Source organism: Leuciscus leuciscus (assembly GCF_965113295.1).
Source record: "Leuciscus leuciscus genome assembly, chromosome: 9".
Classification (NCBI taxonomy): domain Eukaryota; kingdom Metazoa; phylum Chordata; class Actinopteri; order Cypriniformes; family Leuciscidae; genus Leuciscus; species Leuciscus leuciscus.
The window spans coordinates 32,710,935-32,734,997 of NC_138733.1; the positions used below are offsets into that span (position 1 = coordinate 32,710,935).

At 38.1% G+C, this 24,063-nt stretch overlaps 2 protein-coding genes across 4 annotated transcripts in view; both read right to left on the reverse strand.

The window, feature by feature from the left end:
* mtus2b (microtubule associated tumor suppressor candidate 2b) overlaps positions 1-2,410 on the reverse strand; it is a 49,562-nt gene extending 47,152 nt beyond the window's left edge. The window contains exon 1 of one of the 2 annotated variants that reach the window (XM_082180903.1): positions 1,958-2,410. The gene's annotated coding sequence lies outside the window, so the exon portion shown is untranslated. Of the gene's footprint in view, positions 1-53; positions 745-1,957 lie in introns of those variants that run through there. The other variant, XM_082180904.1, reaches the window with a different exon arrangement.
* Positions 2,411-8,047: 5,637 nt separating this feature from the next.
* rcbtb2 (regulator of chromosome condensation (RCC1) and BTB (POZ) domain containing protein 2) overlaps positions 8,048-24,063 on the reverse strand; it is a 36,581-nt gene continuing 20,565 nt past the window's right edge. Inside the window, exons 7-12 of one of the 2 annotated variants that reach the window (XM_082180935.1) lie at positions 23,021-23,163; positions 21,633-21,823; positions 17,874-18,000; positions 15,588-15,727; positions 15,261-15,391; positions 8,048-9,768 (exon numbers count right to left, since the gene is read on the reverse strand). In XM_082180935.1, coding sequence (XP_082037061.1) covers positions 9,628-9,768; positions 15,261-15,391; positions 15,588-15,727; positions 17,874-18,000; positions 21,633-21,823; positions 23,021-23,163 — 873 coding nt within the window. In that variant the 3' untranslated portion in view covers positions 8,048-9,627. Of the gene's footprint in view, positions 9,826-15,260; positions 15,392-15,587; positions 15,728-17,873; positions 18,001-21,632; positions 21,824-23,020; positions 23,164-24,063 lie in introns of both variants that reach the window. The other variant, XM_082180936.1, reaches the window with a different exon arrangement.

The following is a 24,063-nucleotide window of genomic DNA, read 5'->3' on the forward strand; positions in this document are numbered from 1 at the left end:
TAAGTAGACTCGAGTGAACGAAGTGAAGAGAGAGAGAGAGATGGTTGACATACGGTAAGGGCAGACAGTTCTCCTCTTGACTGATGCAGTTTCTGTCGCAGACATTAAACACTCACAGGACGTCCCTCAAGGCGTCAGCATCAAACCCACGAGCAACGGTCATGTCTTTGTTACTTCCACCTCCTTGTTTTCTCCTCTTTAATGACACAGTAACACATTCAGAGCTATCGACAGTAATGCGGCCGGCAGCGGGACGTTCCAGAGGCAGATTGATGTCATAGTCAAAGATGCATGAAATTCCCCTCCTTTCCCATGAAGCATTCAGAGCATATCCACTGCACCTGTTCACTAACCAACCAGCTAACCTGGATTAGAGAAACATGTTACATCTGTCCGTCTTTGTGTGTGTGCGTCATTTGCAGACCCTTTTCTCCAGCATCTCTAAATGGAAGCAGCGATTTCCACTCTCAGATCTGAAGCGCTAATTAAATATTAACATCCAAATGAAACCAGAGGAAACGCCCCCTTTCCCTTTGAAGAGCAAACCTCTCATCAGCTTTGTGTGAGGGGGTTTATTTAATCTAAATGTTCAAAGGATTTTGAGTTTCCACCAAAATAAAAGGCAGAAAGTGTGCCCTGTGTTCACTCCTCCTGTGTTATGATGCAGACTGAGGAAGTATTTAACTTGGTGCTGTCTTAAGCAAACGTGATCTGCTGACAGAATGAGAATAGCTGACTCAGGACTGATAAAAAAAAGTTAGCGTTCTTCAATGGCGCGCACTTAACAGCTTAAGCACATGATGCAGGGAAACGTAATGGAGAGTTTGTATTTTTGGCACAATCACCGCATCTTTAATCAATTCTTGCATATCGTCTTAAACAAATAAAGATGAATTTTAAGCCTGTCAATACATTTTCCTCAATATAACACTTTCTTAAAAAATGCATCAGCTAAAAGAAAACTACGGAAAACGTAAAAAAAGTAAAGAAAAAAAAGAGGAAATTTCATAGTGTATGGAACAAAACAGGAAATAAAATCATTGAAATAACCATTATGGAATAATAATAATAATAATAATATAAAATATATTATAATATATAATATGAATACAAATGATATTGTTATATATATATATATATACATATATATATAATAAAAATATTATTTTGTATTAATATTGTTAATGTATTTACATTACTTAAATATAATGTTAATACATTTATTATTATTAAGTTGATTGTTGTTAAGAAATTGATTAACACACACAAACATTATATATATATATATATATATATATATATATATATGAATTAATATTATTACAACTAATAAGAAGCCTGATTGTTATTATTATTATTATTATAATAAACTAACTACACAATCATACATATTATCAATATTGAAGATAATATAGGCTATAAATAATAAACATCATGACAATATCAATTAATAATGTAATAGTTATTATTCATATTACAATAAAAAATACTTTATAGTAACAATATTAACATTCTAAAGCAAATTAATGTACAGCAATATTTCAGTATAATTGAATATTTATATAAATATTGCATTTAATATTATGTAACGAGAATATTAATGTACAGCAATATTTGAATGTAATTGTATATTTATATAAATATTGTATTTAGTAGCCTATATTAAGAATGAATCAGATTATAACTAATATAAACACACAATCACGAAAAATAATGATCATAATAACAGACTCAACATCATATATAAATATGCATTCACAAATAGTGAATTAAAGCATTCGCTCATTCATTCATTCAGTGTCTGCGTACTAAAATAAAACACACTGCCAGATTCGGCCGCAGGATGAACAGCGTGTGATATAAGCACACACTGCAGATACACACGACAGCAGGTGGATGTGATGCTCTCAGTGAGCGCCATCATATTATCCACAAACACACACACACACAGTCTTACCTGCAGATCTTCAGACGCAGAGGACGAGTGTTTGACTCCGCGCAGCATCGTCAGGATCAGGACCAGGACCAGGACCAGGATCCGCCTCGATCAGGCTGAGAGGCGGTGAAACGATACGATGATGATCACAGGAATGAACGGTGAGAAATGAAGTGTCGAACTATGGCTGTGTGCCAAAACCTACCGAGTTTCCTACCTAGACAACATTTTAGGGAAACATTATGTTGATTTTGTCACGTTGTTGCTCCAATTCAACGGCATTTGTGGAGAAAATGCTAGGCGCATGTAGGGTGTCCACAAAAATCTGCTGTCTCGGAAGGCGCTTGTGATGCCTAAAATGCTGTCTAGGTAGGAACACAAGGTTTTAAGACACAACCTATGCTTGTAAAATGTGCATCGAGCGCCACTCACAGGCAGGCACGCGCACTAAACATGTCTTGCAGCATCAAGTTGTACAGAATTTTAACTCGTTTAAATCTTTTTTTTTTTTTTTTTCTGGTGATAAAACAATATATTATTATATAACATACAATAATGCCTACATTAAATCTATATTATATAACATACAATAATGCCTACATTAAATCTATATTATATAACATATAATAATGCCTACATTAAATACAGATTTGTTGGAAAATATTGCCCTTTAGATATTAGGCAAATTCAAACATAAATATAATGTTTAAATGTAAACATTCTGTTTATCATAAGCGCGCGCTGCGACTTTTCGATTTCGACCACGTCAGAAGATGACGTTTATAGGGAAGACCTTTCTTCTATGTTTTAATTAAACTTCAAACAAACAAAGTTAATGTACAGTCAGAACTACAATAATAGGGGGGAGGGGAGGTAGTGTCTAATCATTATGTAAATATATTAAAGGACTTACATATAGACAGTTTTAATTGCTTTCTTATTATGTGAATGAAAAATTGTATTGTTGTATATTTTAAGTTTTTTCAAAAAACAAAAACAAAGGTTGGATTTTACTGTATAAGAAGTGTTTTGGCAATTCGAATGGCGGACGGCATACATATAGTGACACAAAGAAACAGACACTAACAGGATATCTATGTTTATATATCTATGCAACGGACAACGCGGCGACGGCGTGAACAGCATGGCAAATGGGGCGGGGCTACATGTATCACTCCACCCACAATCAGTCTTATTGGTGACAGTAATGATGTTGGCGCTTCAGCAAGTTTTCATTCCATCGCTGCGTGGTGAGTAGACGAGTACGTTGCATAATTACAATTTTACATTCCTTAAGTTTTACAAAGGCATCGACATCATTGCTTTTCCGGCTCCGCACTGACCAATGAGACGAGTTATGGGCGGAGCGAGTATTGTATGATGTTTGTCCGTTGGGTGGTGCTAGCAAACACGTCTTTCCTGGTGTGTTGAGTCGCAAACTCTGTAATACCACACAGTTTTGTCCCACTTTTGGTGTGTTTGGTTTCCCATAGGAACGTCCCCTATATAATGCGGCGCCGAACAGCATTTCCTCTGAATCTTTCTCATTCATTCAAATGATTTAAACTACATAGATAATAACAACGAGGCAACAATAATTGGTTCAAAGAACGTATCAAAAGCAAGTAATTGTATGGTTTTATTGAACAACACTGTTAAAATACATTAAAAAAAATCATCTTGTGTACATGACTTATAACAAATGCCTGCAGAGGGCGCCAACGGCCTGGTGATTGTTGTTGTTACACTTTACAGCATAATCAAATCCTTGTTTAATATTTTAAATATTAAAATATCCTTAGAAATATAAATATAAATGCTACAGCCACTACAGACATTTCTTGAACAAGAAAATGTGGACATCAAAACATGCAAACATGAGCGTGGGTTTGAACTTTTATTTTGAAATCGCGGTGAACAACATTTACAGCATTTTAGCACATCCGGTTATGGGTTTTTTGAATGGGGTTTGACACTTTCACGTTTTATTCTACAACATAAAATACACCAGTATTACCCCACTTGTGATTTTTTTTGAAGCGGTTACGTGTCTTTAAAAAGGCAGTTGCTAGCAAAAGGCTAAATGGGACTACATAGGCGGTCGAGGAGATTAAACGTCATCACACCGAAAATGTAAACTCAGTCCGCTTTTACAGCAGTTATTCTTATAATTGTGCTCTTATAAACGATTCTAACTCAAACGTTCAGGGAAAATGTTTTTGATAAACCTGAAAGAGTTGTCGGAAGCGTAGTGATGGTGACGTTGAAGTCGTGGGACCGTGGTGTAGTTCATTTATAGCCTAAAGTTACCTTTAGCTCTTTACTTCAGGCGACTGCATTTGTAGCCTGACTACGTCAGACTTCCTACTTCCGCTAATTTCATTTCGCTCCTGTAGTCAGTCTGAGATAGCAGCCTATCTTTCAGTTTTCCACCGGCCTGAAAACAGCCGGGCCAATCAACGAACAGAGGGCGGGCTGAGAGCCGTGACGTAGACGCTGATTGTACCGTGGATGCGTAGATTTACTTCACATAATCTGCAAAAGTCATTCACAGCCATGTTCACTCCGGTATTTCGCTCGATGGTTTAGTTTTTGCATCATACATGCGTTTACAGTGGAAGTTAGATGCGGCTGAGCATGCGCATAACACACGCCATAACCAAACGTTATGTGATTGGCTCACGGGTAACCAATGATTTTAAACTTCAGACAAGCGCCGCCTTAAAATTCAGAAAAGTTGTGTTCATCTGTGATAATTATCTTGATGGACAAAACGTGCAAGTATCATAAACTTTTGTTGATCATAGAGGTTGTTTAGCGATAATCTAAAAGCCTATGGGAAAATCCTATTGGGTTTTTGTCGAGGGAACCAGCATGATGCGAACTACTGGTTGGCCTACAAAGTGACGTCATACCTGCGCCACTCTAATCTCATGTGTTAGCATAGGATTATAAATGATAGCAATATGCTATGCTATATTATGATTTTTAAATTGTTTTAATTTATCGTGCAGCCTTAGAAAACGGTCTAATAATGCGGCTCATGGATTCTCGTCTGAGGAATCGTGATTTCTCTGCAAATCTTTACCATGGTTCAAAACGCAGTGCATAGCACATTAAAATAATTGAAATGATATGACACAAATTGCATTAGTATAAAATCAGATGCAGGTGGACAAATTATTAACGGCGTTAAACACGTTTAATTAATCTCACCTATTAACTTCAATAGCCCAAAATATAAAATTTCACATGTTTGTGAACATACCAAGTGATGCACGGGATTCATCTTGGGCTTTTGATTGTTTGCAGCGAGACAGGGATAGCTGCAGGTCTGAGTAATACGCTACAATTGCTACAACATAAACCCAACCCCACACCCTAACAGACAGCTTTCACGACCAACGATAAAGACCTTTCTACATGCCCCTACCTTTCGGCACACCCAACCTTTCGGCATTACTCCAACCTGCAGATACCCACACTTGTTTGCAGTCAGCCAGTGGATGCGTTGCTTACTCTGACTGCTATATATATGCCTATACGCTGCGGCTGTTCATTGCCTTCTATGATAAACTCGTGGCTGAAATGCCATTCATTCCCGACATGGGGAACGTGCAGCATATAGAATTGTAGTCAGATTTACAGTAAAGTCTACCCGTTATCTTACTCCTCTCTCGGTTTGCCTGCCTATCGCGGGCACTGAGATCACAAGTTGTCTTAGTGCTGTGGTTGTTGCACTGTGCAGTGCGACAAAGCTGGAAGACAGAAGGTGCTTCTGAAGCCTATGAGAATTATTTTCTCTAGCCTCTTGCCTTTAAGTGGCGAGCTCCATATAAAAAGCACAGGTTGCTGACTGAAAAAAGACTGACTGCCGCGCATACTCTAAAACGCCCCAGTGTTACGAGTGCATTATCAGAAGCTCCCCGTCCGCTGATCGTGCTGAAAGAGATCCTCTCACAGGTTGTCCGGAGGTCTAATCTTGTACATCTGGAAAGTACCTGCTTCTATATTCAGATAGCCCTCATAACCAGTATTCCTGAGATTGCTTCATGGGCACAGCGTAACACTTTGTACGTTCTTGGAGTGTGTGAAACGCGGCTCTTTCCCTTCTAAAATGAGAGGAGTTTGCGCACTAAATGATGATCTGGATGATTGACTGATCATGGTTCATTCAGAGAGTGTGTTGAACTATCACAGGCTCCTCCCACTCAACCATACAGCATACCCCCTTATTGGCGAGTGGAACTGGGCTTTATTTTGATGTGATCCCACCTTTCACAGGGGTTCTCCCAATCTATATTTACTCCCGGCATGACTGCTGTCTTATTGGTATTTGGGAATTATAAAGTCCTGTGATGGATAAAGCAACAACTGAGCCGCTACTTTTTTGTCATTCAGGTGCGGCGTTCAACTAGGTCCGGTAGTTAAGCGCTGCCACAGCTCGTATTAAAGACTAGTACTGAAGCAAGAGCCCCTTCTACCAGGCGACTCTATGCTCATAAATATAGTCTGTGAGAGCTTGTGCAGTTCGAACAATGAGGACCCTGTGAATTGTCTGATTCCAGTTATGTCATTCTTGCAGGAGCGCTGTGCATCAATGCTCAAATTTTACGTTGCCGCTATGTCAGCTTTGTCAGGAATTGATGGTCGGCCAGTTGGCAGGAACGACCTAGTGGTCAAACCTTTGCACGGCGCGAGATGGCTAAACCCTCCTCGCCCGTCTACAATACCCACTTGGAATTTGGCTTTACTTTTTGAATAGTATATTTGGATTTCACATTATATTGTGTTAGGAATCTGGGTTTCACTGCTTCCCTTTCACCATCACAGTAGCGACTGAACTCGCCACTTGAACAGTGTTAATCTACTTCAGTTGAGTTAAGCACAGATTTGCAGGATGGCCTGTATTCTTATAGTAGCTGGCTGCCCGCCGCCGTCACCTCGCCAGTTTAGTTACATCTGAGCCCCTGCTGCAGTGGAGTTTCACAAGCATTCGCTCTATTCAGTCAAAAGATTCAGATAAAATGCCGTTCAGCGGCGCACTATATAGTTCCCGCCTCTAATTCATGAGCTTGAACGCGATTGGCCAACATAGAACAACTGTGTTATTCTAATCAAGCTTCAGTCTTTCTAGTTGAAAGGTGTTTGCCAAGTCAACGAATCAGCTTCTGTTGGAACGTCTCGCTCCCTCATCAAGGTTACGTTTAGTAACCGGAAACGTTATGCTGTGTGCAGAGCTCTTTAAAGTCAGATTGCAGTGATTCCAACGATATTGTACCTTTCTCATGTTATAGACGTAGTGTGAATTTCCCGTTCTCATAGAATTATGATTATTAAAGGTGCAGTATGTAATGTTGACAGCTAGTGGTTGAAATGGGTACTGCAGTCCAAATTTTAAATATTGGAGAGTTGTTTCTCCCGCCCCCTCCTCCTCACACGGGTTGCCAGGTTGATGACGCGCAACAGGAACGAGCGCAATTGACAATGGGAAGCGATGAGCCTTACACTGTAAGTTGATCAGTTAATGTATACTATGTTTGCAATGTTTTTATTGCCGAGGCTTTTTAGGTCTGATAGAATCTGTGATCTCTGGTCCAGTTTGTTTGCTGGCTTCCATGGCTGCAAAATGCTTTGTTTTCCATGAACTGCCAACCCGGGGTGTCGTAATACAACGGGAGTGGACGGGATCAAACAGACCAAAACAAAAACATACATTCAACACAGAATGCACATTTAAAAGTAGAATTACTGGCTGTAGCATTGTTTTACGGAGAAACAAGTATTTGAACTTAGCATGTTTCTTTAAATATCTGCAATCATATTATGGTATTTTTATGCTTGAGTACAGTCAAAAAACAGTCTACCTTTAAAACTTTATAGTTGTCATTTTATTAATGTCCTTAGTGTGAACGGGACTTTAGTCAAAGTGTGTTCAATAAAAACAAAATGTATTTAAATAAATTATATATATATACTGTAATGCATATTAATTAATATATTATCACTTATAAAAAAAAAAAGTGAAAAAAGAAACAAGTGTAATATTTGTATTACAATATTATATTTGTAATTAGAATGTTTCCAAAAAAGTTATGTAGCACATCAGTATCAACATAAAGGACATTTATTTAAATATTCAAAGTGCTGTATGATATTTGCTTAAAGGAAAACAAGCAGTTTGGTATCATCTTAAAACAGAGATTATTCAAGTGTTAAATGACCTCTGGGGAACATTTAACAGACCCTCTCTTGGCAATCGGGCAGGGTTAGCAGTCCTGACCCTCAGTGAAGGGGTTACAAAAGAAGGAAATCATGTATCCACAACAGAACAGAAACCCCTGACTGTGTGTAAACAAATATGAACAGACTGTAACAATAGACCATCAAGAAAACATGGAGAGAGTGAAAGCGCTCTCTGATTGACCTTGCTTGAACAACACCTCTTAACTTCCTGTAAACCCTTGGATTTAAACATATGCTTGTTGTTGCAAGTGCTATTTCAAGATTAGGTTGGTTGGCTGATGCTATGACGAGTGATGATAAAACATATCTGAAAGGAGTTTGGATTCACTGTGGGTACAAGAAAATCTTTAGCTGTCAACGGAAAGTGAATTCTTTAACAGAATATGGGCACATGTTTAGATTTGCATCACCACCACCAGACGGCACCGTTTCCCAACAATAGCAGTGCAGATGTGTGAATGCCATGAAGAAATGTCCTGCTCACATTTCACTCCAAATTTAAGAAACCAATTCATGAGAATTGGGGGGAAATGAAATTTAAATATCTTTTCTTTATGCAAAAATAATAATAATAATAATAATATATATTTATTATTATTATTTTGATTTTGGGGTGAAGTATGGTTTGGTCATTTTCTTGACAGATTTTGCGAGATTCCCTCGTGTTAGTGCTTGTAAAAATATGACTGCACAGAAACACAGACATTGACCTTTCGGACATTAACCTATTCAAAATAACACTGTTACACAGGAAGAGTGCAAAGATATCAAAAGTAACATTACTGTCAGTAAAAAACAACAACACAAATGACATTAGTTGGATCTGTAAATGAAATTGGTGCCAAAGTTGATACTAAATAAAAAAATACGCTATAGGCTACTGCTCTTATATGACATATTACTGTGTTAAGTTACTTCTAATGCCAGAAAAAGAAATGAAATGATGATATCCTATGACACAGCTTTATCTTTGAAACCCCGCAGGAGGTTCAGCTGTTGGCCTGCTTTATAAAGGCCATCATGACAATAAGAGATGGATTTGGTAACCTTGACCCAAAACAATAATTCAGTAACAGAAAAGCAACTCTTTCTCCATCAACACTTTCCTACATGAGATGGTTCTTCCCTTTTGCTTCCCTTGCTCGTAAAGCACCTCAGAGGTGTTTGTTTGTTTGTTTAGCTATTCCATTACAATCTATTTAAACTCGCCTCATCCCTTTGAATCCAGAGACACTAGTCTTGGATTCTTCCGCTTATGTAGGGCTTCAGATGGGGATGTATTTTAAAGGCACTGGGACCCAGAAGACAACCAGTGCAGTGGCTTCCCACTCCTTCATGCTCAAACCACCGGAATTTGGCTTAACTCTCTCCAGATCAGGCATTTGAGATAACATGCCTGGATGCAGCAGCGCCCGAGCAGAAGACCAGCCTAGACTCCATCTCTCTCAGTTTTTGAAGGCCCCGTAGCGGCTGGCTTTGCTGATAAAATTCTTCAGCAGATCGTGGTCCATGTCGGCGAAGGCCTGCGTCTGAGTGATGGCCGTCAGGTGGTTAACGCAAAACTTGAAACAGAACTCTTCCAGATCCTGCACATGAAGAGCGGACGGACTGATTCAATGAGAAAGAGAACCACCACCAAAGACCTACAGAATAATATATGAAACCGCAAATATATGTACATGTTTAGGGCTCTGTTCCAAAACCTAGTGACCTAGACGATATTTTTAGATATCATAGGTGTGCTAACTTTAGGTAGTTATTATGGGGGGGGGTCACCAGCTTAGTGTCGTGATAGTTTGCATGGGAATGTTGTATTGATCTTTTCAGGGCCTGAATTTCAGCCTGGAATTGAGAGTATTGCGCATAACTTTACCGTAAGCTCCGAACATATAGGGCCAGATTTACTAAACAGGGCAACTTAGCGTGAGAGCGTAATTCCAAAAAAGTGCAGATGGGAGTGGAAAGTTCAGCGTGTGATCAACTGAAAAAGACGCAGCCGGATAATTTCCATAATGACCAACGCAATCTACCAAGAGCAGCGCAAATTAGCGTCTGGTTTAAGACATGCTTTTTTGGGCGATAAATAATACTGGTAAATTGACGAGCGCAAACCTTAATCACCTAGCATGATTCATTTAAAATCTCTCCTCAAATAAATTTCAGGTCTTTCTTTAGTAAATCCTGACAGTAGTTTTGATGGGGATGGGATGAGGGTGTGTAAATGATGAGAGAATATATTTTTGGGACATATTTTTTCCCTTAAAGGTGCTATATGTAAGAATTTTCATGTATTAATCGCTTTTTTTATTGCCAATGTTTGACCAGCTTTTAGCGAATCTTAAAAACAAAACATTCCCTGACTTCCTAGGTTCTCTATGAAAGCCTGGAGACTGATTTTTATGTGAAGGACTCGGGACGTTTTTGCCAGAAAAAACAAAAGGATGTGACGTGTACATGTTCCCGAGAGCCTCTCTTCCGTTCAGTGACACGTGAAACTAATGCTTATACAATGTTCAGGATAATAATCCTGAGTCATTCTGTACTGTACTGTAATGTGCCATGCAAAGAAAAGTTTCATTCAAACTAAAGTCTCACAGACAGATCTATATAGTCTATAGCCTCAAATATACTTATTAATCAAACTATCATAACAGTGTAATTTTAATGACCTCGATGCCGGTGAATCGCAGATCGGCTGCAAACATATCCATATCGCTACGATCATATGCTTTCTTAACTGCTGTTTTCTAATTGCTCCCATTTTTGTTGTGTTTATTTTGTTATTGAGAGGAAAGTATGCAGCACATATTTACATATTCATCTAAACGTTGATCGCAGAGTGAACGCCGTCTGGATGTTCGTTAACAGTATATCACTGCAAAGGTGTTCTCAACTTCTTTTTACTTCTAAGCAAAGAATGAAAAAGAACTTCGCCAGGAGTATATAGGGACCTTGAATCACGTTCAGTCTCTTGTATGTTTTGTGAGCACGAGCATTAAGTTGCCGGCTGCAGTTCATTTAATGGCCACCGGTGTCGCTAATAACAAGCGCTTCTGAATTATGCATACTAGCAACTTTTAGAAGAAAATTACATTAACTTGTACTTGCCGAAGATTCACTAAAATGAAAAACACCCCATAGTCGTTTTGTGCTGCCTGAAAATTGCCATAATAAGTTCAAAAATAAGAAGAAAATCGTTAGAATTTTAGGATGTTTCATGAACCCAGCCTTTGAACTTATGTGTGGCAAAATAAGGGTCAACCATTGATTTGATATGGGACGCATCATTTATCCTTTAAATACGGGACAATCCCATATTTTACGGGATGGGTGGCAACCCTAGAGTATTGGATTGTTAGCTTAGCAATATGCTAACATCAAACTCTGCTGAATCAACTGTGAATGTTAGTTTTTTGTGCTTTGTATCAGCCATTTCCAACAATAATTGCGTTTACGTATTTATTCCTTATTAGTGTTTTAAGTCATCAGCTTTAAGTTTTTTTACAATCACTAGGAAACATTTCTCTTGGGTCACTTTTTCAAAGCTCTTCACACAGTAAAGCAGCATATGGATAATTTACCAGTGTTTTGGCACGAAATGCCTTCAATGTCTTCATCTTTTTAATTACATAAATTATTTTCTTACTTAGACATAAACTCTTTATAACTACAGGCCACTTTGCACATGCTTGCATACTCTTTTCAAAACTGTTAAACTTAAGTTCAAAACCTAACATAATACAAAGCTGAAAGACAGCAGTTTGCTACATTTTTACAGTAATACAATTTTGAAATATTATTTTTTAGATTCGTAATATATCAAAACAATTAGACACAGCTGAACACCTACACAAGTGTTAGTCTTTCAATTTCATTACAATCTAGACAAAAGGTCAACACTTAGGAATAATTTTGTACTGCAGTTCATAAATAGTTGAGAGTGTAATTCTTGTTTTATAAAGATATTTTACAAAAGAAAACATTGTGTAATGCTCCTGTTGTTAGTGTTTTTTAGGTTGTTGCTTTATGAGTGACATTGTGTTTATTGGGTGAAAAACTGTGCCAAGTAGGCGGCTGCATATATGAAAAAAAAAAAAAAATCGAACAAAGGGTTTCTCAGCTGTTTTGGTAGTATTAGGTGTCATTAATAACATACTCAAATTTTACCAAAGTTTGACCTCTAGAAAGGTGTAATTTTTCAAGATGGCGTCCAAGATGGGCAGGAAGCCCTTAAAATATCCTAATTCCTTCATTATTTGACGTAGCCAAGTATTCTTGGTGTCTAACCCCATGTTTTCTGGGTCTGTGAATCCATTGGTCTTGTCTAAATTCTTTGTTTGGGGTAAACCAGAGATGTAAACGATTTAGCCCATGTCATGTAACTCCTACTCAGTACTTTGATCTAGAAAATATTAAGGAAAAGTTTAGCATTTGCACACCCATCTCCGAGAAACATTGGTGTTGTTGCCAAAGAGGAGGTGAATGTGCATGAGTTTGAGACTGTTGGCAATGAGATCATTGAAAAGATTATTGGAAAACCCGTTTTTGGAATATCCTTCAAACGGAAAGACTGGGCAAAAACCCTTGCAGATGACTCCCACCCACCATCAAAGTTGCCCAAGACCGAACCATTGATCCTGCTTTGCTGTTCCAAAGGTTCCTGATTATGTCGAAAACTGAACAGTTTTCACTGGAAGATGTAATGAGCTATGAGCTCTGCTCATTTCCTGCAGCCCTGTTCGAAGGCAAGGAAAGATCTTCCGCAAAGCCAACAAGCCCCAACTAGTGCAGGCAGTCACTGAGTTCTCAAGCAAAACATCTAACAAAACTGTCCTGGATTCCATCCAACCAACTGAGCATTATGTCCTTGACGGTGGCTCCCTGGTTCACCACTTGGCATGGAAAAAGGGTGACAGTTACGGTGCCATTGCACAGTCATATGCAGACTTTACCATACGCCATTATGGTAAAGCAACAGTCGTTTTTGATGGTTATAGCGAATGTCCTTCCATCAAGGACAATACGCACCAGAGACTTGGTGAAAACACTCACCCCATCGTTAACTTCAATGCAGAGACTGAGTTTGTGGGAAGAAAGGATGATTTCCTTTCCAGATCTTGCAACAAACAAGGACTTATCAATCTTATGAACGAGGAGCTGGAGAAGAAGGGCTGCACTGTTATCAATGCATCAAGGTGATGCAGACGTAGACATTGTCAAAGCTGCAGACAAGGCCTCAGAACATCAGCCCACAACCTTGATAGGGGAGGATACAGACTTACTCATTCTTCTCCTCTACTATGCTGGGACGAACAATAGGGGCCTCTATTTTCGTTCAGACAAGTCCAAAGCTACTAAAGTGTACAATATCAGTGAGATGAAACAAGTCCTGGGTAGTGACTTGTGTTCCCAGTTGCTGTTTATTCACACCTTCACAGGGCGTGATGCAACTTCACACATCTTTAGTGTTGGCAAACAGAGATTCCAGAAACTTGTGAATGGTGAATCAACCATCCAGTCCTGAGCAAATGTGTTTCTGCTCCCACATCAAGCAAATAATGTCATAGAGGACCATGGGACCAAGGCAATGGCAGTGTTGTTTGGCGGAAAGAGTACCGATTCACTTGCCTCTTTGCGCTACAACCTTTTTAGCAAGAAAATCGTTACCGCCAAATAATTTGTTACCCCAGAACGTCTGCAACCAAATACCACTGCCAAAGAGTTTACTTCCAGATCATGGTGTGGATTGGAAAGGAAGGTGACATGAACACAGTGGATTGGGGATGGAAACTGGTGAACAACCGGTTCCTGCCAGTTATGACCAGTAAGACTGCTGCCCCAGAAATCCTCCTGCAGATGATCCACTGTAATTGCACAACTGCCTGCCGAACACAACGGTGCAGTTGCAGAGCATATGGACTACCATGCATGCCTGCTTGTGGACCATGTCAAGTTGGGAATTGTGAGAATCACTATAATCAACCTCTATGGGAGGAAGAGTGTGACGACTAATGATACATCTAGTGAAGGTCACAGTGCAAAAAAAAGTATAAAAAATAAACCAGAATAAGAGGAAACAACTGAAGAAAATAGAAAAAAGATATGTATAAATAAGAAAAGTATTAAAAAAAGATTTTAAAAAAGGCAAAAAAACAAACAAATGCATTATAAAAAATATTAAAACAATAAAATAAATAAAAGGGGTTAGCGGTACTGAGCCTTCACGTGGCAGCCCTGTTTTGACACATTTTACAGTACCACACAGTTCTAATGAATTTATTCTTTATTGGAATCAAAAGATTGGTTATGAACCACAGAAACCACCAACACTAGGCAAAACGATATGAGAAAGGAGAAATATGCAATTACTTAAGGGAAACTTTAATATATAAAATTTTCTTTAATATATAATTGTACTTGTAATCACTTATCTATCATGCAAATATGCTAATTAGAATATTACATGGCCAAAACATGCATCAGGCACCATTATTCCTGGTCTAGGAGGAATACAAAGGAGTAATGGTCATTTTAAAGGACCTGACAGCCGCCATTTTGAAAATGGGACCTTTCTTGGAGTCAAACTTTGGTAAACTTTTAGTATGTTTTTAAGTACATCTGATACTACTGTAAACCACTGAGAAACCTTTTGTTAGAATTTTTTGGGGGTCAAGCCATATTTGCAGCTGACTAAAGATGAAAGTTGGTTATGAAAAACTGTGAAGAGTTGGGAAAAATGATCTGGGAAACTGAGAAAAATGGGTCCTAGTGATTGTAAAACACAAACAAGCTGTAATATGCTAACATCAAACTCTGCTGAATCAATGATTGTTAATCAAATCTTTTCTGCACTTCATGTGAGCTATTCAACCAATATCTGTGTTCTTTGTATTTTTCATTATTAGTGTACCACGTCGTCAGCTTAGCAATATGTTAGTTGAGTCTACTGTGTACTTCACATGAGCTATCTTTGAGTATTGAGTTGTTAGCTTAGCATCATCCTAATGTTAATCACTGACGTTTGGAACAGGACCTATATGTAAGTGGGTGGATATACGGCTGAATGATCGAGTCTCACCCGTGCTTCATACTTGACAGCAGCTGAGAGCAGTGTTACGGCGTTCTCCTCTGTGATGCCTCTCTTGATGGTCTCCTGACACAGTCTTTTCAGACGACTCTCACGGTAGTATGTGGCCAAATCCAGCAGACCTTTACAATGCAAACCATCACAGGATCATAAAGACCAAACAACATCATCACTTAAGACATTTCAGCACACGAGTGCTGCTCTAGGGGGCCGTTAACAAGTCTTTCAGCGTGACATGCTGGACTCCCATCTAAAACCATTTTAAACAGGTATATATATATCAGGTGATATGGCCTTCAGCATGAAGGGGTGTTTTACCAATAGCGTCCTCAGGTGGGAGGTTGATGGTATCAGTATACAGGTATTCCAGGAATGCTCGATACACCAGATAAGAGAACTGATGAATCTCTATGGTCTCTTCATCGGTCTCGTTCAGCAGTGCTCGGAAATGCTCACACCTACCAACACAACCACAAAATGGATTTTTTTTTATTAATGCTATTTATTTTTGATGTTTGTTAAAAATTCCATCTACTAAAAAAACAAACAAAAAAAAAACAGTTCAGAAGAATCATTTGTTCACAAATACATGCTGTATGTTTGTTGTTAGTAAAAAAATAACAAATGTGTGCTGTGCATGTGAGGGACTAAGAGAAAATTCTGAGAGGAGAGAGAGAGAGAGAGAGAGAGCGAGAAAGAGAGATACAATGTTAGAGGTTTGGAGCCGTGAAAAGTGTGGACCGAAAAATAATTGTCGCTTAGAACTCCATTATAGAGTTGTTGTTTTTATTTATTAAAAAAAAATATCTGTTAATAATGTTTAGACTATAAACCCTTAAGTGCCCTCCAAAGGCATAATTTAGTGGTTTGGCATGCAGAGATTGTGTGTGTGTGTGTGTGTGTGTGTGTGTGTGTGTGTGTGTGTGTGTGTGTGTGTGTGTGTGTGTGTGTGCACGTGTGAGAGAGAGTGTGTGTGTGAGAGAGAGAGAGAGAAAGAGAGAGAGAGAGTGTGTACGTGTGAGAGAGTGTGAGAGAGAGAGAGAGAGAGAGAGAGAGAGACATTGTGTGTCTCTCAGTGTGTCACACAGTGTGTGTGAGTCTGACATGAATCTGGTGCTCAGTCATACAATGCAACAGTCAAATAAACCAGGGGTTTTCAACTGGTTCTGTGCCAGGGACCACCATTCTGACTAACAAGTAATCGGCGGCCCACTATTGTGTGTGTAGTGTCAAGTCAAGTCAAGTATATTTGTATAGTGCTTTTCACAATACAGATTGTATCAAAGCAGCTTCACAGTATTAAATTAAAATAATAGCCTACAACTTTCTAGTAGAATTTATTGATTGATCAAATTAAATATATCCCCAAAATATAGTGTGTGTGGATTCCTTTGTCAGATAGCACAGTCAGACGTCGAATTGAGGAAATGGCTTTAAAAAAAAAAATTTTTTTATGAGTTTGTCATGTCATTTAGCTGTGTACTGAACCTATTCACGGCTCCATCAACATTTCATGCCAAATCGCTATATTTCCTTGTTTAAAATGTACTGCAAGATGCAGTTTCTTTCCCAATCGCGATAAGCGCCAAACAGCCTAAACGCGATACATCCTCTCGACTAATCAGAATTCTCTCTCTCTCTCTCGCTCTCTCACCCTCAAATCACTCGCGCGTATCGCGCCAGACGCTCAATTTGCCTCATTCGCGCTGCAGGACCTCCAGATGCGCGTAAACGCGTCTTTACATTGACTTGTCATGAAAATCACTTGCGCCAGACGCTCTATTCGCGTTTGGTGTGAACGCTACTCACTCACTCACTCACACAAGGTCATGTTGTGATTTGTTTTATGTAAAGCGGACAATGGTTCTACTTTTTATGGCTTCGACACTTTACTGAATGCCAATGTATTTATTAGGCTACTGACTGACTTGCCTTTTTTTTAAGACAAACTTTTTTTTATGGAAAAAAAGTGATTTTAATAGTGAAATTACGTAGGCTGAAATGCATGTCACGGACCACATGCAATGCCGCCGCGGACCACCAGGGGGCCGCGGACCACCGGTTGAAAACCCCTGATATAAACTATTAAATGAATAATGCTTATGTGTATTTGTATTATACGCTTTAATCCTTACAAATTAGACAAATTTTGTAATCATTGTGTAGGGGCACAAACTTCTCTAGTATTATTGACATTGTTCTGTGAAGCTGAACTACACTTCATGTCTTAGTTTGCCCCGTATTATTATGTCTAATTTGTACTGTATTTTTTTACAGCTTCCTCCTCATTGTCCTGTCTGCGCTTGCATCCCCGACTCCAAAACAAACAAACTTTAACTACAGAACTCATAAGATACAGACGGAACACATGGTTCCAAATATTAAAACAGTGACTGCAGAGAAATACTTATGCAACAGTACGCAGTCAGGAGTGTGTCTGTACATGTTCATGTCAACAGTTCAGCTGAATTGAGAATGTGTTTAATGATGGGAATGATACCGAAGGGGAAAACCCAAATTTTTTGTTGACACAACAGGAAAGCATGATTTTTACTAAAAAGGTAAAAGCCTTTAGAGATTATTTGATTGCAGGTTGCAGGTTACCTGATTTTAAGAAGGGCTTTGTGCACGTGAATACACTTCCCATCAACCAGGAACTTTAGGTCAGAGATTTCTGGGCTGTCAAACTCTCGCTTTAGCGATTGGGCAACAGTCAGGTAGTCATCTCCATCTAATGAGCAGAAAAGAGTCAGAAAATACAACATAAAACAATACATCTCAAAGTAAAGCGTCCTGTTATGAGATGGAGAGTTCTAGTTGGGTTTAACAAATACACATATATATATGTATATATGTATGTATGTATGTATGTAATATGTATGCTATCGCCGATTGTTTAAAAACAGCCGATGATCAGGGCCGATTATATCCTGTCAATCAAAAGGGTGTGGAAAAACATGTCAGACTGCAAATCATACTGTGTGTGAAGAAAATCTCTTGTTGAATTTAGAGCAAGTTAGCGCAACAATAACTCTTTAACAGTTACAAAATAGCAACATTAATGCAGGCTTTATTTGACCCTATGAATCACCAGTAGTTCAAGCCAGGGTTGCCAGATCTGTGTTTTTTCCCTACACCAAACATTATTTGTTGTGCCTCTTATCCACTAATCGCCAAGAGCTCTGCGCTCTGTTACTTCTCTGATAAGAAACAAAGTCTCAGTTTTCAAATTCCGTTCAATTTATCACGAAATTCAAGTGTTTATGAAAACTGCCTTATGTTGTGTACAAACATTTCAGCTTTTATTTGAGAATAAATATTATATCAGGAAATAAATAGCAGTGTAATAATATAGCTCTGTTGTTAATTATAACCTCTAATATTATAGTCTACCAAATGAGAGGGAATAGTTTCCAGCATTATTTGGGAGAGATTTTTTTTTACCTTAAAGCCACAATATGTAACTTTTTTGCTTTAAAAATAGCAAAAATCACTATATCTATGTTATATATATTTTTTAGTTGTGTACTTACATTATCCCGACTGTTTCCAACAACTTTCAAACCAGGAGAAATTTGTAATTTAATTCGAGAAACGTCCCGTTTCTTTATTTCCGTTTTGTCGCCGTCAATGGCGTCATATCCGTATTGTCCCTGGTTTCCGCTCGTACTGCCATGGCAACCAGAGCTATGAACCAGAGCCCTCTGATAGTAACCAAAGCGACTGACGGTAGTTCGCAATGTCTATTTGCACGCTGTTGTTGTTTCGTTCAAACATTATGGACCATGGCAAGCAGACTTTGGATACAAAAGGAGAACTAAAACGAGAATCAATATCAGCGCAGTGTTTTCGAGATGCCTAGAGCTCCCATAGACAGTATATAAACGAGAGAAACATACATTTCAACATATTCAAATGCAGTTTAGTGTGATAGTGTAATGTTAGACCAAGTGAAACAACGCTGCGTTACCTCACAAGTTTAATTTGTCTAATAAACTGACCTGTGACTGAGTAGTAATTCTGCACTCGCGTGTAACGTTAGTTCGGTAGAATGAAATGTCCATATTCCTTATGCGGGACTCGTGTGGAGCTGATAGCTGTCTCTTAGCAATCCCGAACTGCTTCATATCACAGTCATGATAAAAGCATCGATGTATACAAACATTATTAGATCCATAGATTAGATCGGTCGGCTTGACGTTGACGACAAGATCCATAATTCTTAGCAAATGTTGCGTCATCAAACTACGCCTTTGTTATTGTAAATAGGTTAGCGACCCCTAGTGGCGAAAAATTCCATACTGTACGTTTAAGAAAAATCTAACTATCAGCATCGGCCGATATCATTCTGAATAATCGGTGGAGAAATTTAGTATCAGTGCATATTACAGATACTAAATTTCTCCGCCGATGCCGATAGTTAGATTTTTCTTAAGGTAAAAAAAAATCTCTGGTGCATTGCACCAATTAGTACAAGTAACAATAAAATTGCAATTTTTTTTTTACATTTGACAGTAAAGAACTAATTATGAGTTACTGATAATAAGAAAAAAAAGCAGCTATTTGGACTAAGTGTAAATAGCGATAGATGTTTTTTACAATAAAGGGATAGTTGAAAATGAAAATTACCCCATGACAAGCCATCCTAGGTGTATATGACATTCTTCTTTCAGACGAATCCAATTGGAGTTATATTATTTATTATATTATCGACATACGCCAAAAGAGTAACACTTGACGCATGTAGGATGTAGGAGTAGGCTTATCTCCGATATTTCTCTTAAAAAAAATTCGTTTTAGACTTCTAATTCGTGACTGGTGTTTTGTTTTGCTCTATTTTGGGTCTAGTGTTACTCTTTCACTAGCCTGGGTTACCCCATGCTGCCTTGTGCGCAGCGCGATTTTATTCACGCTGCTAGGCAGCCTGGATTCCATGGACTAGATTTTCGCCTCAGCGAGGGGACCAATCACAGAACGGGGAGGGAGCAGCAAGACGATGACGACGTCTATGCGACACACCGAATCAGTTTGTTTATATCTATGGATCTAACATGGCAGCCGACGCGAAGTTACCTTTCGATGCAGCCTTAGATAGTGTTCCAAGTAGTTTAGAATGCAAGTTTATTTCGTCTTCTTCCTCGTCGAATTTCTGTCGCTCTACATACGTCATCTGGTATCATTTAAACGATTGGCTATGAGCTACGTACAGGCGCATTTGATAGACATTCGTAGCACCCAATAAACGGCTCTGGGCATTCGTAAACCACGCCTCAAATACGAGAAAATGAACATGTGGTTCCCAGACCACGTCTCAATGAGAAAGAGGTCTGACGTTAGCCAGGTTACTCTTTCGCCGTAAATCGATGCGTACGGCCGTCTGCTGGAAGCTAGTTATTTTAGTCGATAAAGTTTTAAATATGGATATTTTTCTTACACAAACACATCGCTTCGCTTCAGAAGGCCTTTATTAACCCCCCAGAGCCATGTGGAGCACTTTAATCATGGATGGATGCACTTTGATGGACTTCAAAACAGAAACAGCCATTCACTGCCATTATAAAGCTTGGAAGAGCAAAGACATTTTTTTTAATATATATCTCCGATTGTATTCGTCTGAAAGAAGAATGTCATATACACCTAGGATGATTTGAGGATGAGTAAATCATGGGGTAAATTTCATCTTTGGGTGAACAAACCCTTTAAGTGTAAATAGCAACAAAAAGTATTTTCTTTACACTAAGTGAAAATAGCAGTATTTTCTTTACACTAAATAGTTGTTTAAATAGTTGTTAGATGCTATTTATACTTATTTATAATATTGGCAGATACTATTTGCTCCTGAGTGTATTGTAGTACATTATGAAACCGTATGCAATAATAACAGCATATTCAGTGTATATGCTTATAGTTACTACAATTCAGTCAATGCTGATTTATTGGGACATTACTTGCACTTGACATTAGCCCCTTTCACACATACGTTGTTCTAATTCGTTCCCTTGTTTTGATGCAGTGGCCATGATATATTTTTCCACAGCATGTCATGTGCAGAGCACTGTAGTAACGGGAATCCTGCCAATCTCCACAGTGGTGAGTTTTTGCATGCTAGTAGATGCTAACTAGGTAGCATTAGGTAACGTCAGCTAACATTAGCCAGCTTTTAACCTAACATTAACTCTCACAACCCCAGCTAAAATGCTGTAATACTGGCTCTTCTCAGAGCCGGTTGGTTTGGTCCAAGACTGTTTAGCGAAGAATTTGTGGGCAATCACGATTGAGCACTAAAACACAGTTGTGCTGTGACAAGAGCTTTAGTAGCTTTAGTATCCAGTGAGAAAGCTGATTTTGGAACAACGCTCTTACCCACAGACAGGAGATGCCAGGTGACCGCCGGTGTGGCGAAGCAGGCGAAGACGTCGTCAGTGCTGGTGAAGTGTGTGAGGTGAGGGTAAGCCACGGCCTGACCCCGACACTGACCCCACATCAGCACCTGACCGCTCTGTGTTTTGGCCGCCGATGTGTGACTGGTGTGACACGCAGCGACCTCCACCATTCTGCAGGACACACAGATGCTGCTGTTATATCATTAAAAGCTTCTTCATACATTTCATACATAAGATAAAAGACATTTTGATTGGTAAATGGTAAAATAATTAGGAAATATCAGCAAGAAATCCAACACATTCAGTAATTCATTCTTTATGTTATTCACATATTATTCAAAAACAGAATCTTGAGTACTGGAAAGAAACTACAGAACTAAAAAGGTTTATTTACAGAGGAACTATTTTTGGATTATTCTGAACATATTCTCTCACACATATTTATTTGATCAAAAATAAAAGTAAAACAGTTGTGAAATATAATTGCAATTTAAAATACCTGTTATATATGAATATATAGTAAAATGTAATGTATTCCTGTGACCAAAGCTGTATTTTCAGCATCATTACTCCAGTCTTCAGTGTCACATGATCCTTCAGAAATCATTCTAATATGATGATCTGATGCTCAAGAAACATTTCTGATTATTACCAATGTTGAAAACTGTTGTGCTGCTTAATATTTATGTGGAAACCGTGAAACAATTTCCAGTATGTTTATTTGACACATATTTTCTGTTTATTTTAAGTTTAATATGTACATTAATCTATATGAAGTACTGCATTTATGGTCCGAGGACAGTTGGTTTTAGGGCTAGAATGTTCTACACAGTCATAAAATGTCAATTTGAATCAAATAAATCATCTCTGGTTATTTTAGAAACATATATGTAGATATTTTCAGTGAAATTGCAGGCCATGTGCTGTGCCTTCTCGTCTCAAGAATCAAAAAGTGCAGAAACAAACTGATCATTAGTGTTTTAAGCCTGAGTTCAAGTATAAATTGTTAATTAAACAAACAGACTTTTTTCTAATCCCAACTGTCTGAGAAGAGCTCTCTCAGTTTCCCTCAATTCTTGAGTGGACGCCCACGTGTGATAACAGTTCCTGTTGAAGTGCTTCCTTAACCATTCCTAGCTTTATGAACCACATACTTCACTGAGCTACCTTTCTCACTCAATTTGACTGTGTCTGTTAAATGTTAAGGAAATACATGACATGGGTATGAATAGCAATATGTCTAATCTGTCACCCAGATGCATTCAACTGCACAGAAAACCAGGTGAGAAGATGACAGGTAAATTATTTCCACCAGATCAACTGTCTCTGTGAAATCAGTCAGGTGGGAAGCCGCGATGTGGATCTAACCTCTCCTTGTCCATGTTGATGAGGGTGGGCACAGCCTGGTTGCTCTTGTTGCCCGTGCCCAGCTGTCCGTAGGAGTTCGCACCCCAAGAGTAAACAAATCCCTCGTCTGTCAGAGCCAGTGTGTGTGCGTATCCACATACCACCTGTGGAGAGAAGACAGATCAGGGCTGATAGAAGCACCTTATTTGCACCATAAATCTACGGTGACAGCCGAATGTTTACAATAACACGGTAATTGAGATTAATGCGAGTAGTATTTGGCTATTCGTGTGGTAGAACAGGACGTTCACATACTGTTTCAAAGCAACTGATATGACTGACAAGACCATATACCAAAAATAGTTTGAACAATGAACAATTGTCTCATAAAAATTTTTTTGTCTAATATTTTTTATAATTCTATTTCCTTTTGTTCGTTTGTGGATCATTTAAAGGTCGTGCACAGAAAATAATTAGTCTTGATATCAGGAAATCACTCGTGGTATTAAGACAAATTATTCTCTGTGCACAACCTTACTCAAATAAATATGGATTACAAAATAACTGACAGAACAACAATTAAACAGAACATTACGAAATACAAAAGAATGTATAAATCTGTCACTTTTAGAAAATAATAATAAAACCAATTTTTTAACCATTGTTGTTACTGTTAACTACAGCTATTAAAAATAGTTTTCGTTATTAGAAACAAAGCTGAAATAAAATATAAATAATGTATTTTTTTTTAGAACTATATAACTGAAATCAAATCAGTTTAAGTTGTACTTAAGAACTAAAATTAATCAAACTAAAACTGAATTAAATATAAATTAAAGCTAAATAGACAAATAAAAAAAATACTAGTTAAAACGATAACAGAAAATCTAAAAATAAATCTAAATGATATACTATAATACCAAATAAATAATACTAAAACAACACTGCATTTTACTTTATTATTAATTATTTTCAATCAATGCAAAAAAATTAAATATGCATAAAATTTAGACTTTGATGTGACTTGAAATGTATGTTATTATTAGCAAAGAATTAGTTATACC